The 19,446-nt window shown below is 39.3% G+C and overlaps 1 protein-coding gene across 1 annotated transcript in view; it reads left to right on the top strand.

The window, feature by feature from the left end:
• The window catches only part of RSPO2 (R-spondin 2), a 106,523-nt gene extending 88,516 nt beyond the window's left edge, over positions 1–18,007 (top strand). The window contains exon 6 of the mRNA XM_074577678.1: positions 17,746–18,007. Within this exon, the coding sequence (XP_074433779.1) occupies positions 17,746–17,855 (110 nt within the window). The 3' untranslated portion in view covers positions 17,856–18,007. The remainder of the gene's footprint in view (positions 1–17,745) is intronic.
• Positions 18,008–19,446: the final 1,439 nt, after the last annotated feature.

Genomic DNA, 19,446 nt, shown 5'->3' with positions numbered 1-19,446 from the left:
TGTCTTTTTTCTATCCTAAAATATTTCCTCTATTTTACATTCAATCTATCAGTCTCTCTCTGCTACAATAATAATAATCATCATCATCATCATCATCAGTATAATAAGTGACTGTAGAACCTAAAAAGAGTCCTTCTGCCTTGAAATGCCAATATTAAAGCCTGAAATCCATTAGCCACTTTTACTTTGATTTCTGAGTTGCCCTACATCTTAATCTTCTCAAAATAACATTTACAACTGAAACTGGTTGAGGCAGGGGCATTGACAGGAAGGCACTGTGCTTAAAATTCTCCCTTAAAATGCTTATTGAACCCACCATAGTCTTCTGTGCGTGGGTTCTTACTCCGAAAATCCTGGATGATTTGGCTGCGTTATATTCAGCTGCACATCTGCAAAGAACTGTGATCATTTGCATTAGCACAATAGTTGGCTGAATAAGCTTGCCTTGACGCAGAATATTAACAGATGCCTTTCTCTTTTCTGACCCCATTTAAGCACAAGGGAAATAATTTTCTGTTTCCTTTCTCAAAAATGATAGGGCTCTTACTTCAGAGCGTTGACTGATCTGGTCAGCTTATGAGAGAGGGAAACTTAACCACTCGTTTTATCAGAAATTAGTGTCTCCCCATGCTTTCAGCTCTCGTGTAACTAACATTCTGGGCCAGTCTTTCAAAACTGTGGGTAATTGAAAGCCATAAGCAAAAATATGCAACCATTTTCTATAGTAGTAAACCTAGGATAACTGAAATGCAGGTGTTAGGTGCCTGATTTGAAGAGAATTTCCTTAGAGGTGGAGTAATGCAAGCATTTTTGGATAATATACTATGGAGCTACAGGTTTTTCAGAGGCAGCCTCTGTGTGACTATGTGATGCTGTGGGTTGGCATTGCAAAAGACGTAGGTTTGTGTCCTATCATGTCAGGGATGGACCTGATGTGCAGGGCCATGAGATAACAAGTATCCTGATTTTAGCAAGAAAGCACTGTTATGGTCCACTCTTTCTTCCAGTCTCCATTAGTCTCATCTCACACAGCAGTTCAGGTTTTTCCTTTATCATGTCTGGTCTCTCATGTCTCAGGCAGTACGTATAAGACTCGCAGGTTCCATGCATGTCTCATGCTTTTCCCCTTGGTAAGCCTAGATTTCATGCATTTTCAGTGCAAATTCCGCTGACCCTCCTGTGCAAAAGAAGTTTGGCCTGATCTGTAATCAGCCGAAAAATTATGTGAGAAAGCGTCATAGTTGCATGATCCAAACTAGTTTTGCAGGATCATGAAGGGGCAAAGAAGTTACTGAGTGGCAGAAGGGCAGATCGTGGGGCTTTTCCCCAGATGCCAGAAGATGCTTTCCCCAGCAAAAACCTGTTTGCTGGCCCTTCCACAGTAAGTGACTCCGTATGGCCATGTACATGCCGGGCCTCATGGAGGGCAGTGAAGTTTTTTCTGCGACAGGGAACATATATTTTTGTTCTACTCTTATACTGTTACCGACATGTTAGTTTTGGGCCACTGTTACAACAGTGGTTTCGGTGGATCCTTGGTTGACCCAGAGCAGCCGCTTTCATGTTTTTGTATTCCGATGCTACCAGCTGACTGTCTCAGCCCATAACATTATGCACATAGGCTTTTAAGGATTTGTGAAATTTGAGGGTCAGCACATTGTTCGAGTAACTTCTATCCGATCTGTTGTTTGAAAGCTCAATTATGTTCCCAAGCAGTAATTCTTGCACGTAAGAAGAGAATAAATCAGTTCTTCAAAGATGACCATGTTTTCATTGCCAGATGAAATTTCAGAACAGAATCACTTATCAAAACAATGTTTTTGAGAAATGATATCAGGCCAGTTAAGTTCTTCATTATGTAAATTATGGATTGAAGTCAATCCCATCTATTATAATTTAGAAAAGAAAAAGAATGTTCTTCCCACTTTGTGACATATTGTATTGTTCAGTGTTAGTCTTAGCTTCTGTTCTTGGCCTATTCATAGATCTGCAGTCCATTACAGTGGCGCCTGTTAGAGCAAATACTGTGAAAGTTTTGCCAGTTTTTCTATGATAACCGTGTTTTCCAGGAATTCATACTTAATCATAAGAAATTCCTCGTAGTTGAGACTTGGCATGGGAAGTCTTGATTCACAAGGATTTCACTTGTATATTTATCCAGATTTTCAAAAATAAATCAGTCATCTAATTTATTAAGTCAGAGGTATTTCAAAATAATGTATTGTTTAAAGATCGTAGAATTGTATTTGTTGGAAACAAATAATATTATGGTCACTTAATATAAATAGACACATTTCCTGACAATGAGTAATTGCTTTGTTGCTCTTACCTCACAAATCACTCTTAAATGTTTCTGTGTGTTTTGTCTGTTGGGTAGATCCATGCAGAAATTGATCAGTAGTTTAAAATGGTCAAATTAATTTCAATATTCTAGAAATACTCAAATGACTATGGTATTTTCCTTTGAAAAGCTAACTGTGTCTCAATGAAAATTTAACTCTAACTTATGGTATGATGTTGATACTGTGTTCTAATGTGCATTTTTAAACTTATGCTTTCTATATGGCATGCTTATTTTATAGGTGGCAGAATTTTTCCATGTAGTTAATTACATGTAAATAACTATTAATGCGTGTTTTGAATGTTCATGGAGATAAGAGTTGATCTGCTGTGTGACTCTTACCTAGGATGTTTCCATAGTTCTAATAGAGACAAACTATAACACTGGCAATTCCTAACTAGTAATCCATATAAATGTGCATATTTTAATTGTCTGCGTAGGCAGACAAACAATGGAGAAATGATTATTCTTTATTACAAACATTTCTTTTCGACTGCATATTAGTATTTTATGTTTCCTGTTGAAATCAGGTCTGGGGGAAGAGCTATTACCTAAAGTTTATTGACACAGAAATTAACAACAACAGAAATCATGTATTTGAAGCCTGTATTAGTTGAAAGAAGTTTGAAGAAGCGTAACTGGATAGCATTAGGGAGTAAGTAAGTATTCGGCTACACAGAGGGAAACTGGAAGATTCCCTCTGTGGGATGCAGAAGCATAACTGGAAGGAGGAAAAATTCAAACAGGGTTTTGAAAGGAATCTCCTGAAGTCAGCAAATGAGAAGAAGAAAATGTTTTACCTTCCAGTCTGAGTTAGAGGAAGGAAAGTGGCTGTAATAGTGGGTTAATTGTTCAGTAGAGAAAATAAACAGTGGAGTGGAGACTTGTAACTAATTTGATAAGTATGTCACACCCTCAATGATCCAGTCGTTACCCACTGTTAATCTTATAGGACAGTTTGAATCAACACATGGAACAGATTGTGATGAAGGCACTGGCCAAGAAATGAGTATTTGCTAACACGATGAAATAATTAGCATTCAGTAGACATCAACTATACTTCAATGTGAGAAGCTGATAATCACTTAGCTGAGCTTGGTTCAAATAAATACTTCCTTCCAGTGTTCAAAACAGTGTCAGCCCAGCCTGAGTATGTCGCCAAAGTTATACACTTGCATATCTGGTTTTCTGGTCCATGTGTTCCTGTCCAGGGGCTTATCACGTATACATCTAAAATCAGAACTGTAAAAATTGTTCATCTTGAAATACAGCTGCTAATTTGAAATTAGTGAGGTCTAAAGAGTTTGAGTAAATGTTTCTTCCATCATCTCTTGACCTTCTGCAAAGAATGTACAGCCAGGAATGTACCATTCTTGGGAGAAGTACTACTTGGCACAAGTCAGAAACACACCAGGAAACCTGCTACTGTTTGAGGACAGCATTCAGCCCTGTGCTCTGGCTCTTTTTATTTTATTCATAAGATGTTGCCCTTGCAGCTGGCCACCGGTTTAGCAAGGATTGTGGTTTCTGCCACTGTACCTACTGTACCATACTGCGGGATGGGCTCTCTGTGACTGCCAGCCTCAATATCTACCTGTGGAAATCGCCCTGGCCCACAAAGAATCATTAACGTCTTAGAATTACAACAGGAACTTCTAAGCAAAAAATAAGTAGATCTTGAACAATTTCAGCTACGCAATGTCCTTAAGCTAATACTGTCACAAAATAATGAAGCCAAGATCTCATATCCATCAGAAGGTCACCCAAAGTAGCCATAAGAACATGATGACGTGGAGCAGGAATAGCATATACATTTATATATTTCATATGGTTAATTAAACCCATGGAATCATTCCGTACATGCTAAGGTTTTATTGGTATTAGAATAAAGAATTTCTTTTTTCAAAAAAATAACTGATAATTACTTCTCTCTGTGCTTCTAATCAACAGCCTTTGATGTACATCTGTTTTTTAAGTACATCTGTAACTTCCAGTCAGGAAAAGCCTTTTATGGCAAGTAGCCTTTAAGCTGCACACTGTGTTTATTTCATATATTCTTTTTCCTTTTCTTCTCAAGGAAGCATCCACACATTGTCCTTCAACTTTATCAGTGAATATATACTTTAAAATGTTTTATGCAGGAAAAAAACTTTAGTTTTCAATTTAGTTCAGACTGGCTGTTTAAACTGATGGTGAAGATTATGGTGCTGTCTTTCTTGCAGATGTGTATTAGAACGAGAACCTAATTTGTCCACTCCATATGTATTATTAGACACCACGTTATACTGCTTCTTATATTGTGTGATGCCAAGGCGGTATCCAGCTGCTGTGTAGATGAGGGGGGAAGAGAGCCTGCTGCGGTGCTGAGAGCATCTGCAGCAATAGGCTGTCCTTACAGAGATGCTGCAGACCGTTTCCTGAGCAAATCCATGTCTTACCCCTGGGAGAGGAAAGAAAGTATTTGTGGTGGTGGTGTTCTTCAGGTCAGCGCTAGATGTAACAAAATCATGTTTTAAATACGTGTTTAAACATTGAGGCATGTAAGCTCAAAATACATATACGTTATTCAGTCTTTCAAGCATGTGAAACAGCTCATGTGGGTAAATTTATTGTCAAGGGCGTATTTCAGTTTAGTAAAATAATTTCCAAATAAGCCTCTGTTCAGTTGTGCGTGGTTGCCGTGCGTGAAGCTGGCGCTGCCCCATTGTAGGTGTTCCTACACCTACAGCAGCTGTGCTGGGGGAGGAGCTGAGCACGCGTGTGCTCCTCATCCAGCCCCCTGCGGAGCTGCCGGCTGGCCTTCAGAACCTGGGGACTCAGTCCGAGCCTTCCCGCAGGCATGATTGTGTACATCAGTGCATTAGCAGTGGTTAATACAGCCTCTCCTGCCTGCAGAGCTGCGAGAGTGGTCATTGCCAGGTGGTGGGCACTGAGCAGCAGCTGGGGCAACAATGTCCTCAGCTGCTCCAGCTGGATCCGGAAAAGGGGCATTCCCCATAACCGCGGTGATACTGGTTTCATTCTGGAAGTACACTCCAGTCAGGCTTCTCATGGCTTTTCCTAGACATAAACTTTTATGGTGAAGGTGAATCACAAGTCCAGGCTCTATGGCACTCTCCTGATAGATCACATTTTGTTATTGGCTCATTGCAGCTTTTGTTGTAAAACTTGTTAGAGGCACACGGTTAAGTCCAGCCCAGGTTGGCATTGTTTTGGGTTTTTTTTTGTTGTACCATCAGCAGATAAGTTATCCAAACAGAATTCCTTTCAAAGTAAAAATTCTTTGTGTGAGGACTAAGCCTGTACATTCCTACGTGGAAAGCTCCTGCAAAGTCAGTTGAGTTCCGTTTGGATTTATATGTGCAGCTGCAGAAATGAAGCTAACAGAAGCATCACAAAAGTCACGACCCGGACTAACTGTGATACTCAAAATGCAAATGCTCAAACTTGGTACTCTCATAAATCTATAAAATTTTCTTATCTTTACCACAAAATAAAATTAAAGCGTGTGCTGGCTGGATGTCTTGGAAAAAGTGATGATGGTCTTAATGTGGTTCAGTAAGCATTGTTATTTGTTTCAGTCAATTAAAAAAAAAATAATCTGAGGATAACAGTAAACAATACTCTAGAGTAGACCTAAAGAAAAATCTAGGTTGCTTTGTAAAATGGTCCTATTCAAACACAACTAATTAATTTTCATTTAGTTAAATGTGAAGTTATGCTGGAGGGCTGAAGAATTATTGAACTAGGAATGCATATCTGCGGATGAGAAATGGCACCTAAAAATAGTGTTTCTCAGAAGAACACATGAGTTCACTGCAATGTTGAGAGAAAAATTTCAAATACAAGTCTTGGCTGAGTAACTTTCGTAATAAGGAAAAAGCAAATAAAATAATTTTATCCTCTGTATGAGCAGAACTGTAACTTACAGTCTGAGACGCACATTTTATAGAAGATACTGTAAAACTGAACAGAGTGCAGATAAGAGTCACAAACTTGTTTGAGGGCTACAAAATAAGCTTTAAAGAAAGGTGCACGAAAACTGCCATATGTTTAACTTCTTGGAAAGATGATGAGCAGAGATTTATCCACAGTGCATAAAGAGAGAGGTCTGATCGAGGAGAGAAAGGCCTAATGAGGAGTAATAACTAGATATTAAAATTTAAGTTATGACTTGGGCACATATTTCTGGCGGTGGAATGATTAACTGCTGGGACAATTACCAGAGGAAGTGGTGGATCCTCTGTCTCCTCTTGTCTTCAGATCTAGACCGGATGCATTTCTCCAACAAGTCATTAGCCTTAACAGCATGCGAGAGTAATGTTTGGTGGCTCGTGTTTATGTAAGAGATCGCACTAGACATTCTCTTGACCCCAGTTCTCACCTGCAATCAGTGCATCATCTTAAGTTTTAGAGACTAAAACGTGTTTTCAATCATATTAATATAAAGTGGAAGCATTCTTAAAGAGACATGCATTATCTAATTTTCCCATCTAGATATTTATTATTGAATTTAAAGACTTGTAAAAAAGTACGCAGGTTTGAGATAATCCTGATGCAGTGAATTCCAGATAAGAACTCATTCAGCTGGCTTCAAGGCAAACAAGACACTTTAAGTTATTAAGTCTAATAATAAACTTTGAGAAATCACAGGTTATTTGGCTTGTGGTTTGTCCTTACTGTGATCCCGTGTGCCTCTGCAGTAAAATTTAATACAGGGTACATTATATCTAATGCTGCGATTACCTGCAGACTTGAATTTATTTGGAAATGTCATAGAGCATAATTTAAAGAAAGTACAGCATAAATTATTTTTTCTTCCTGAATTTCCATTTTAAATAACCATAACTTTGAAACCACTTCATTTATTTCCTTCAAATGTGACTCCTTCACTGTGAAAATCTCCAAGCATATAAAAATCAAGGATTTTCTGCTTCTGGCTGTTTTTAATTCTATTCTGATTAACATTAAAACAAAAAAAGAAAAGAATGCCTGTCAATAACTCAATATCTGCAATACGGCAACAGACGATATTAATTATTTTACAAGCCGTTCAGTGAAACCCATTAACCATCATATTTTTAAAGGCTCATGATACCTTGAGCAAACTTATTTTTGCAGGGAACAAGAATTTCATGAGTGGTAGCACCAGTTTAGTGCCTTAAGGGGGGGGAAAGTTAGGTGGTCCCGTGGTCTGTTTATGTATCACTTTGGAGAAAGCAAAAAAGAAATACTTCTAAGCTCAGTTTATCTTAGGTCCTTGATTCTGATTTACTGATATTTCCTCCCATCCTCAGCCGGCTCATGTTCAAGCCTCAAGTGCCAGTTGGTCAAAAAAATTTAGTTAACACTTCACAGCAATGCGGGGACATTGAAAGAGCTGCTTGGGGGGGGCGTTTGTGGGGATGGGGGTGCAAAGGTTTTTCCTGTGACAAGAATTATGCAGAGAGTTGAACCAAACACTGCTCAAATGGAAAAAAAAAAAAAAAACACAAGAGGAAGCTTGAAGAAAGTTGGTTCAGTAGTTTTAAATTCATGATGGATGTTTTCACGTGGTTCAGAGTTGGAAGTGGCCCCCACAGACACTGCCTGTGGGCCAGAAACACAGACGGGCCAGGAGCCAGGGGAACAGCAAAGCTCTAGGTGCGTGGTGCGTGAAAATGAAAATAGGCTTAACAATACTTTATGAAAGAAAATAGACAATAACACAAACAGCCAATGGTCATGCAGCTTCTCGTTCTTTCATGTTCCAGGCTGAGTCTGTCAGGCAGCACGAAACAGTCAGTGTCTGATATTTTCATCTGAATAAGTCTCCTTTAAAACTGAAGAAGTTACACACTGTGTACGTGCTGGTGAACGTATGGTAGTTGTGTACCTGTTTCAGTAACAGTTTTGGGGTAGGGAAGGAACAATGTTTTGCCCTGGACTGCTGAAACTCACCCTTTAGTCCAGCTGTTCCTTTCCCCGGCTCGCTCCATGGCATGTTTGCAGCAGAAAAAACAGCATCGGCCTCCTGGGAGAGCTGTGCTGCCACTTCCCACGGAGGCAGTGGACGGGCTCCGGTGCGTCGTGACAGTGTTACAGAGGGATCTCATCCTCATGCCCGTCTGCTTCCTTGCAGAACTCCTCATGCACTCCTTTCCCAAAGGTAAAAGCACAGCTTCAAATGTTGGCCCAGATCATAGTTAACAGAACCCAGTTGGGTGATTTTATGTTCCTAAATTTGTTGTGGAAAAAAAAAAAAAAAGATTTCTGTGCTGCCGTAGGCCATAAGCTATTTCTACAGTTGTGCCAGTGGTTTGATGATACTAGTACACAAACAAGAGCTTTAGCAAACTAAAGTGCCATATCGGATACTGTACGTATCCATTTTTTGTAAAATTAATACCACTGTGCAGTATTGATTTTAATATCCTTGAAAAACTGGTGTGTGCCTGTTGGGAAACAAGTAAGATTTAGGGTGAAAAGTGCCCTTTCTCCAACTTCTGATAGTGAATAAACCTTCTGTAGCAATATGGTGTGGAATTAACTGGTTACAGCGTAAATCAAAGTGGCATGCTTATGAACATCAGGTCCTCTTAGGTAATCTTGGGAAAGTGCTTCTCTTTAAGCCAGCATGAAAGCTATTGTAATACAGTCAGGGATAAAGCCATGTAACTCAGGACATCTTTTCAATCCTGACTGGACATGGCCCAAAGGTAGCCTGGAGAAGAGGAGGCTCCAGGGAGACCTTATAGCCCCTTCCAGTACCTAAGGGGGCCTACAGGAAGGATGGGGAGGGACTGTTTATCAGGGAGTGTAGCGATAGGATGAGAGGTAACGGTTTCAAACTGAAAGAGGGGAGATTTAGATTAGATTCTAGGAAGAAATTCTTTACTGTGAGGGTGGTGAGGCAGTGGAACAGGTTGCCCAGGGAAGCTGTGGATGCCCCATCCCTGGAAGTGTTCAAGGCCAGGCTGGATGGGGCTTTGAGCAGCCTGGTCTAGTGGGAGGTGTCCCTGCCCATGGCAGGGGGTTGGAACTAGGTGATCTTTAAGGTCCCTTCCAACCCAAACCATTCTGTGATTCTATGATTCTATAACTATCTCTATAGTAGTTAATTAAACGTTCAGGGGTGTTGTCCGGCACTGCTATTCAGTAGGAGTCTTCTTACTGGGTAGTACTTTACTCCATCATTACGTGTTCAATTTAGCCTCTTTTCTTACTGAACTTCAATAGGGTTTCCCGTACATTACTTGCAGAGAGGCAGAAGTGATAAATAAAATTATCTTTGAGCTTTAAAAAAATAAAAAGAAAAAAAGAAAAAAAAATCCTGGAACAAAAGTTTTCCTCAGTTCTTGATCAGAATCCCTAAAGGGAATTAAAAAAGACAAACCTTTTAGAACTAAATAGTATGTCACAGTAGAAGAAAATCTCTAAAAAAAAATCAACTTTCCAGTGTAATCTCTCTCTCTGTAAGAAACTCCTAATTGAACAAAATGCAATTTACAGTGTGAAATTAAACCTTGCAGGTGCAACAAATAAATGTTGTCTCAGTAGAATTTATGTTCTATTCACTATATGATGAGACAAAGATAAAATTAATTAAATTGTCTAGTAAAAGGGGAAATGGAAGAAAATTAAAGAATACCGGACAGAGGAAGTTGTAAGTCAGATCAGAGTCGAATCAAGCCTAGAGAAGTTCAAAGCCAATTAGTTCTCACCTGTAATTTTTGCATATAGAGTTAAGATATATTTACACATGCATGCATATTCCGGGCTGTGTATAAATATTTTTTATTATTTTGAAATTTGCTTTATATTGTGCTGTGAAAGGAAGGAAAACAAACCAACCCAAATCTTTCATTGGAAATATTTTGCTTGGCTCTGCTTGCAAAGCATCAGGTCTGACATGGTGTTGACTGAGATAAGAATAGTGTGCAGCTGATGTTCCTATCATTTCAGTTCTGATAAACATTTTTCGGCTGCATTGAAGACCCACCAGTTTTCGCACGACTGTGACTGAAAGAAGGATGGGACCCAACATTTAAACATCTATAATACTAAATTAAACATAGGTCTTCTATCTGAGTTTTCTGAGAGTTTCTATGTTACCTTGAGTTTGCTAGTTTTCCTTTTTCCCCAGTGTGCTTTCTTTTGCATTCTTCGCTGAGTCTGTATGTATGAGTTCCTAATTGCAATTTTTATATTATTTAATAAATAGAATCAGTTGCCTTATGTTCTAGGCAGAGTAAATGGGTATTTCTGCGAAGAAAAATTAATATTCTTTGAAATTATGGTAGTGGAAGCCACTTTTCAGTTAATATTTCACTGCCATCTACTGTACATGTTGGAAAACTGCAGTGTGGGAAATACATTGCATTTCAGCAGTGTAAGACAACCCTTTTCCCAGTGAATTTGCCCTAAAGTAGAGGAAAAATCCACTGAACTCTCAAAAGGCTGTGATATGTAAATTCCATTCTTTGTGGAGGAATCAGTATTTCTTAAACAGATGACAATGTCTGATGATACTCAGTATGGTCCAGAAGGAAAGAACATCATATTTTAATTTTGCTTAGATTTGCTTTTTATTCAGGCCAGAGGAAAAGTAGATGTGTACTTTGGGAGGAAAAGAGTACCTCCCTTTGCTTATTCCTCCCTTAAATAGTAAAACCTTTAATTTCTTAGTGGATGTGTCAAAACAAGAAAAGCTGGTGGGATTAAGATACAGAAACTTGGTATAATTTGATTATTTTATTTTTTTTTTTTAGTTGAGGAATTATTCTTTGCTTCTTCTAAATCAGCTTTCATCTCAGTAGCTAATGTCTGGTTTTATTACACAAACACCAAGTATATGAAATGTTAAGTGCTGGTTGGGTTATAATCATTTACCCGAAGTTGTGAAATTGAAAATAAAATACCAGGATTCTGGTTGCCAGGAACTGAATAAGATATCACGCAGGTTAGCTCTGCACTCCCAGTGCTTTCGCGATGATTTGTGTAGAAATTACAAAGTTTATTCAAGACAGAAAAAGTTCCCTGATTTTCATCAGTAAAGCTGACATCAAATGGGCAAGAATGTGTGAAAAACATCGAACTATGCATTTTACATAGGGGAACTAATTTCCTTAGTCTATTATTATAATAGCTTTATGAATTTCAATTGGCCAGGAATACATATTGCGTTAATTATTAGTATTCTAACAAAAAGTACAAAAAAACCAGTAAGCCTGCAAAACCAAACACTTTGAAGCTGAAGAACTGCCTTCATTTGCTCCTTCTTTGTATCACTTGTGATAAAGTCTGTAATTATGGTATGGTTTTTTTTTTCTATTTTTATTCAGTAATTGTTCTGGAAGCTAAGTTGTTCAACATTTTTCAACCCTTGCAAACGAAGAAAGATTGATGAAATAATTCATAATTTTTCTGTGGTGTCCATCGGTACCATAATTCAGTGCTTTGAAAAAAAAAAAACAACCCACCTTTACAAATTCTGGCATTTTGGGATTCAAAATGGTGGTGTGGGCGGCTGGTGTGAGGATACCATCCTTTCTGTTGTCATCAGAGGCAGCAGAGGGTGGCGATGCCCGCGGCGTGCGAGTTGCTACGTGACTAAGGCTCTTTGCGGCCTCTTCCTGTGGGCCGCTTGGCAGCCTTGGTTTGTAAATCAGGCTTTAGGAAGAGGTTGACCTTGTAGCAATGGGAGAATTTTTTTCTTTCATTGAGCATGTGTTTATAAGATTTCTTAGCAATTTGTGCATTTCTCTGGCAGTTTCAGTATCCAAAATTTTTAACCCGACTGAAAGCCCCAGGAGATAAATTACCTCTGGGGAATAATTTCTGGACCGAATCCTTTGTTTGCTTGGTTGTCAGGTTTTTGCAATCGCTGTTTCTGTGTAGTTTGATGTGCGCTGCAAAAGGGGAGGAGATGACGAGGCATCGGCGGGTTCGTGCAGGACAGAAGTTGTCCTGTGAGAGAGGGCTCCTCCAGAAGCTCTCATCTGCCGTCTTCCTCTTGATTGGATCTGACTGGTTAATGATCGAGGATCTCTATCGTCTTTCCACAGCTGTCATTAGTTCCCCTGGTGCCTGCCCATCCTTCAGTGATACAATTTGAGTGTAATAACTTTTCTAACTTGCCAGTCAGAGGAGACGCTGCCCCACACGGGGTCTATGATAGAACTGCAGCTGTAGGAGAATGACATTTAGCTCCTAAAAGGACAAATGAAAGGGAAAAAAAAGATCAAAAGATGTTTTTAGCAAGGTCTGCTATTATCCCAGGACACCATTGTGCCTTTGCTGCCAGCAGTGAAAGTTCTGCATAGGAAAATCCAGGGAAGGGAAGCAGGCAGACACCTTTGAGTCCCATTATTCAGTAGTCACCCATAGAAGAGGAAAAAGTTTTAAATAAAGAAAGGAGGACTTAACATTCTTTTTGTCTCTAAAATAACAAATTGTGTGTGAAAATGCTGAAAAGCCTGTGAAGGCATTAGACTCTGAAGTAAAGCTGCAGATAGTTGTTGCTCTTTTTTTCTATTATTAAATGTTTTAAATTGAAATCCTTGCTGCCCTCATGTGGATGTATACTGTTTTTTCTCCGTCTGCTGGAACGAGCAACGGACAGATTTAGTTAGAAGAGCAGTACATATAACAGTATCTAAACAGCAGCTGAAGGACAATTCAGGTACCGAACTGCTGCTGTCTGTCTGAGCTGAGGATCTCAAGAAACGATGCTGGGAGTCCCTTTGGATACATTTGCTGCATTGTGGTTCTTCTGGAGAACCAGGAGTGCCCTGAGTGTTAGGAATCTGCTGCCTAAACTCTGTCTGGAGAAAGCTGCCTCTGCACCTGACAGAAGGTGATGAAAGCTCCTTCTGAACCAGGTAAAGTGTATCCCACATTGACCAGGTGGGACTATCCAGAAGGAACATGCAGTATTTCCAGACACCTTCCAGCTCAGTGTGTGAGCCAAAGCAGAGAACTGAGCACGAGTCTCTAATATACCAGCGTGCAGCTGCTGCAGGAGCAACACTGATAAAATGGTACAAAAACAGCAAAAAAAGAAGAAAAATAATCCAGCAAGAGCCAAGTTAAACAATCATTTTCCTAGCTGTTACTTTCTGGTGTACAGACAATTGCTGTGTATATATTAGCATAAATAATGGGGGTTTTTTTCAGGAATTCGTGTTGGAATTGCATTTTTACCTATGTGTTATTGTACCATTTCCTATATGTTATCATACAATTAGAAGTTGTGGTACGTTGTTAGCTAACTATAATGTTTCGTTGCATAGTGTATTATTGTCCATCTATCTCCCAGAACCAAGTGGGCCAAACAAACGTTTAAAGAATAGCACCCATTGGGATGGGTTCCTGAGAAAATGAGGGCTTGTTCATCGGTGATTTATAAAGCAAATAGCAAAACTGAATTTGGTAACATTGCAATAAAGGGTTTGAATGAATGGCTTTGCCAATCTTGCTTATGTAAAATAACCTGGGCAGAAATACGAGCTACCGAATGATAGATAAACTTTTAAGACTTTTATTTGCTAGATAATTGAACACCAAATCCAGCTAAGTTTCAGATCTTTCTTAGGCCCTATACGTTTCAGTGTATACACAGACTTTACAGAGTGTTAGACAAATTCTGTAAATTATGTTCAGAGCTGACTCTGCTAACAAAAATTGAGGAGCTCTTTTTTAGACGGTCAGATAAAAAAAGCTTTTCAAGGAAAGTTAGTTAGCTAGTTAGTATGCAAGGGAAAATACAATCAGAATAAAAATAGGAATACAGTAACCTGAACAGTGCTCAGATATCCTGCTCTTTGCATGAATTATTTGTATTTGCTCCCATTGCTGTTAACACCAAAGGCTTTCAAAAACAGATTGTCCACAGTCATAAAACAAAGATTGAGGATGAGACCTGATGTGGAGGCCTGTAACGTGGAAAGGAGAAGCAAGGCGTGCGGCTATCTGCCAGATGACAAGCAGGCGAGTTGTCACCGGGAAGGATGTAATGACGCTTAAAGAGTGGTGCTGGCTGCGGACCCCAGGCGGCTGCACTGGACGATTTGCTCACTTGGGTTCTGTTTCTGATCAGGAAGGTTTATAGGCTAGGTGGATCAGACTTAACATCTCGGATATTGTCATTTTCTGTCTTGTGTGGTAATGCTATAACCTGCTATTGATAGCGGTAAAGCCACTTTAGAGAGAGTCCTTCTGCTCTCCCTCGCCGTTTGCTTCAGCCAGGAATTGCCTTCTGTGTGCAACAGCAAGTTCTGGACTATAATACACTGCTGCTGAAAATCCGCTCCTTTTCAACTGCCCCAGCAAAGCCGAGGGGGCAGAGCCCTGCTGCTTCCCACGGGGAGAGGGGCTTGGGGTCAGGTTCTGCTCTCAGGAGCAGTGAGGTGGTGAGGTGGGAGGGAGGCCATGGAAGGCTCCTTGCCCACCGAGTTCTCCAGACCCGACCCCTGGCACCGAGTGGAGGGACCCGCTGCCATCCAGGCCCCACTCCATAGGCTCCCCTCACCCCACTGCCCTCCAGTTGGGCAACAGGGAGAGTCTGGCTCCCGGATCCTCTTTGAGGATCTACTTTCCATATCACAAACATCAGGTTCTCCAAAAGATGTCCGTAGCAAGATATTTGGAAGTTGCTTCTGTTCACTGCGCTTCTGCTGACAAAATAAGCACTGCAATTGAAATCTGAATTTAATAAAAGTTCTCATGCGTGGGGACTTCAGCAGCATACTTTGTTTGAACTCTTTAATCTTTATAGTCACGTTTTTCTTGCTAATCTCTGTTGCGTTCTAGTAGCAATATGGGAACCAGTGGTTAGCCAAGAAATACCTTTTATATTCAGTTTTCTGTTTTAAATGACAGCTGGAATTTGGGACTCTGTTAGCCTCACCAGCCATCTGGATTTTCTCTGTGTGGTTTAATATTGTCCTGAAAATAAGGAAATTTATTCTGTACAACAGGGTGCTTGGAAATATAGTGAGCAGCCCAAGAGCTTACTAACAGGAGAGCAGGTTATCAGGTATCAATGTCTCAGTGGTACTGCTTCCGCACGGGTTGGTACTCCACGGCACAAGTAAAAGAAGATAATTTGCCTTTGGTGCGCCGTGGGGCAAAAGCAGGTGTGGGGACAATGGCTTCAGAGCAGCAGAAGCACAGTAGAGGTTTGGGTTTTTTTCCCCACAATGACATGTCAAATCACTGAAATCTAGTCCAGTTCATTTCTATTTTAAGGATATCATATGGGGAGTGTGCTGGCAATTTGATTTTATGGTTGCATTACAGCCTTACTTTGTAAGGCATTGACAAATAGATATCAAGTGGTTTATGTGTTGTTTTTTCTGTGCTTTTCAGGGGGAAAAGAATAGAATCTTTCTTAAACTTAGAGTAAGCTTTTACTCTATTTGTCTGGAGGAGATCGTAGAGAGTGGCACATGTGGCACTGTCTGGAGTTTATATTTCCTTTACTAATTGGTCTGTACAGTGAAAAACCTCAGAAAGTACGATCACTGAGCAAACAGAATAGCAAAACTCCACTAAAGCTCTGACCGATTCTGCTGGTCTTCTGATGAGCAGCGTTATCACTCATTTCAAATTGTTTCCCCTCCTCTACTTCTTTCTTAACAAATATTTCAAATATTCAGGTTAAAGAACCCAGAATATTTAAAGTGCGAGATAGACGACAGAGTTCAACTGTACATTCATCCCAGTTCTGTTGCCTTACAGTACACCAACTGGGAGAATCACATAATAAAATTTTGATATGGAAATTTCTATAATTGAAACCATCTTGTTGTAATGCCACTTTGTGTCAAGTATTCCTTCCCTCTGACCTCATTAGGTGTGCCTAGTCATTAGATACCGTGTTACTAAAGCGTTTTAACTTAGAAGCTGCTTTGATTAATGATTGGTTGGACTGAGGTTTTACTGTGTAGGATTAACTAGATTTAAAAATGGCAAGATGCCATAGTAGCATTAATGCCAGACTTTAATGAGAAGCAGAAGTAAACTCCAAGGTCCCTTATGATTTTAGTATGGACTGAACTTATGTGCTCATTACCTTAATGTCCTGTCCTATTTTATATACGAGTATTCCAATAATTCCTAGAGAACAGTAGCCTAGACAGCGTATTACAAATATGTAATCTCAAGCATATAACCCTCTATTTTTAATGGGTCATAAATTTTGATAGTTTTAGAATCAGATTTATTCAGTATTATTACCAAATAGAGAAAAAATACTTCATACTGGCTTGGGCCTTTTTAATTAAGAAAAAATATGGAAATAAGACAAAGCCAGACTGGCAAACATTTCTCCCAATTAATAATGTACTGACATTGTAGATGAAAAATGCATTTCCACATTTTTGTATTGTCTGCTACTTGAATTTCCTTTTACTGTCTTCTTAAGTTAATTTAGTTTTCCTGAAAGTTTGCAATGTTGGCACCTCTAGAGATTAATAACCTTATTTTTTTACCATTGATCACATATTTCAGTATATGGTACTGCCAAGAAAACCCAGACTGTTCTCACTCCAGACAGCGTTCGGTCGTCTCCTTAAATCCTACTAGAGTTGATAGGATTTAAGCATATACTTAAAAGGTAATGCATTGCTGAATGTGGGCCTTTATATCTAGCATTTTTTCAGTCCATGGTATCTTTGCTGAGAGAATTAAAGGGCACTGATTTATTAGTAGAGCTGACCAGGAAAAAACTTTCCCATCCCAGGAGTCCGAGATTTTTTTTTCCTGCATTGATCCTGATTTCCTGGTTTTGGTTATTTTTCAGTGACCTTCCAATAACAAAAAGTGCGTAATGAAATTTTTGTTTCTGCACAGTAATATGGTGTGAGAATTAGGCACAGCGTACTAATAAGCAATAATAGCAGTTCTTCACAGAAGCGGCACTGTTTCTGCCAAAGCACGTAGGGACAACATCCAACCAAATACTTGGGCTGTAATGCCTAATTTCTTGTCGAAATCACGGATGTATTGGACTTGACTTAAATAGGATTACTCACTCAAGCAAGTTTACGCAAGGGTCTAAGGCACGTATCCAGCTTTCAGTGAGTTAGGAGTCTACACACTTGTTTGGCGCTGAGCCCCAGGCACTTGCGTAACGTTGCTTGCGTGAGTGACCCTGCCCAAAGCGAGACCTACATCAACACGGTTACTCATACCAGCAAAATCCTGCCTGTGGACAAGCGATGACAGTCAAGGATCCCGATTCCTCTTGTACCACATTGAAAACTTCTGTTTTCACTGATGCTTGAAGCTTGTTAGCCAGTATTATTACCTTCGCAGTCCCCATCGATAGTTTCTGTGCCACTGAATTTTTCGGCTGCAGTCTAATATCGCTTCCGTATTCTTTACTTCGTTGACTCTGATATTGTTTTTCCTTCTTTTAGGAAAAAGGCCAGCAAAAACAAAGGACAAGAAAAAGAAGAAAAAGAATTTGATGGAAAGGGCTCAGAAGCAGCACAGCATCTTTTTAGCAACAGATAAAACAAGCCAGTAAAGACTTGATTTTCTTTAATATATTTTTTTTGCGAAGTGCACAAAAGCTGCTATATGCTCCTGCCCATGGATGCACTACGATTCAGCTGCTTTGACAGTATTGGTGGCAAATAACTTGTGAAAAAAAAAAAAAAAGCCCTCAAGCTTGTTTGTTTTATTTATATATTTTTTTATTTTATATTTTTCTTCTCATTTTTGACCTGAAGACTTCAAGGTCAGGAGAGCACTGAGTTGAATCAGTGGAAGTGGTGCTGAAGTGCATCAAAGATTTTGTCCCGAGTGCCTGGTCACCGCGTTGACACGGAAGGGAAGCAGGAAAGAAACCTCCATATCACCATTAGGCGGACTTGTGCATATTTAAATAAAATTTAAAAAGTGAAGTCTTGGAGGTGTAGGTACTGTTGCATTTATGGCCTTTGTTTCCTATATTTGTACATTTAAAGAGCAAATGGATATGACTTACCTACTCTAGCGTTAATGTACGTTGTTCTCGGCACCTGCTACATTGATACAGTTGTGTAATAAAACTGCTTTGAGACAATATACCACAGGAATTACTGCTTAGACTTACAGAAGCACAACAGACTCAGTGTGTACATATTACTCCGTCTACATATAAATGAACATATTTACTGTACATCTATGCATTTTTATGTATAATACTTTATACATTGTTTAAAGTTATGTCCTGTTGGTTCTAGTAATATACTTTAAAATAATCCAGTAAATGTTTACTTTTTACTATGTTTTAAGTATCTTCTCATATTTCTCAATAGTTACAAACTGGATTTTTTTTTTTTTTCTCGTTTGTAAAGCACATTCAGATGGCTGAACTACCTTGTACTGACCCTCGCAATGGAGTGTCAGCTCTGAAGGACACTTACCAGACTAGTAAACCGCGAGTCTTTTCTGCTATTCTGTACTCCTCTCTCAGTGTACTTTTGTCTCCGAAAAAGAAGTGTAACTTTTTTAAGATGAGGCACGATGATGACAGATGTTCTGAGTGTCAGGAGAGAAATTATATGGAAATTTCTTGGTATCTAAGATTGTATATGTAGTTTTTTCAAATCTAATGCACAATGTTTTATTTCTGTTAGTCCTGATCCAGTCAGATACGGCAAACAAATACCTGAATAAGGGAAAAACAAGAACAAAACCAAAAAAGCTATGTAAGTTGAATCATTCAAAAGTATAGCAAAGCCCAGTCAATGTCCCAGTACTGCCTGTTATTTGCAGAAGTTTGGCAAATTTAATCTGCATCTGTTGTTTGGTTTGGGGTGGTTTTTTTTTGGGATGGGTGGAGAGAATGTCCTGTGTAGGAAGTTAAAATGGCTCAGGATGTGTAATTTGGTAATTTAGCTTTCTTTGGCTTACATTCAAGGAGATTTTTTTTTAATATCTGCTGGGAAAAGCCCACAATAAAATGGCTGTCATTTATGCTGTCACTTAGGGAAGTTGTTCCGGTTCTAGGACTAAAGCTTGACCTACACAAAGCAAGGAAAAGGTAAAACTGATCCCAGACCCCTACAAAACTCTTTTTTACATATAATTTAGAAAGATCCCACAAATCTCAGTTTTAGTTTTATGGGTTA

The sequence above is a fragment of the Larus michahellis genome, chromosome 2 (genome assembly GCF_964199755.1).
Source record: "Larus michahellis chromosome 2, bLarMic1.1, whole genome shotgun sequence".
Taxonomy (NCBI): Eukaryota; Metazoa; Chordata; class Aves; order Charadriiformes; family Laridae; genus Larus; species Larus michahellis.
Note: the sequence above shows the minus strand (reverse complement) of the source record. Positions and strands in the feature narration are given on the sequence as shown.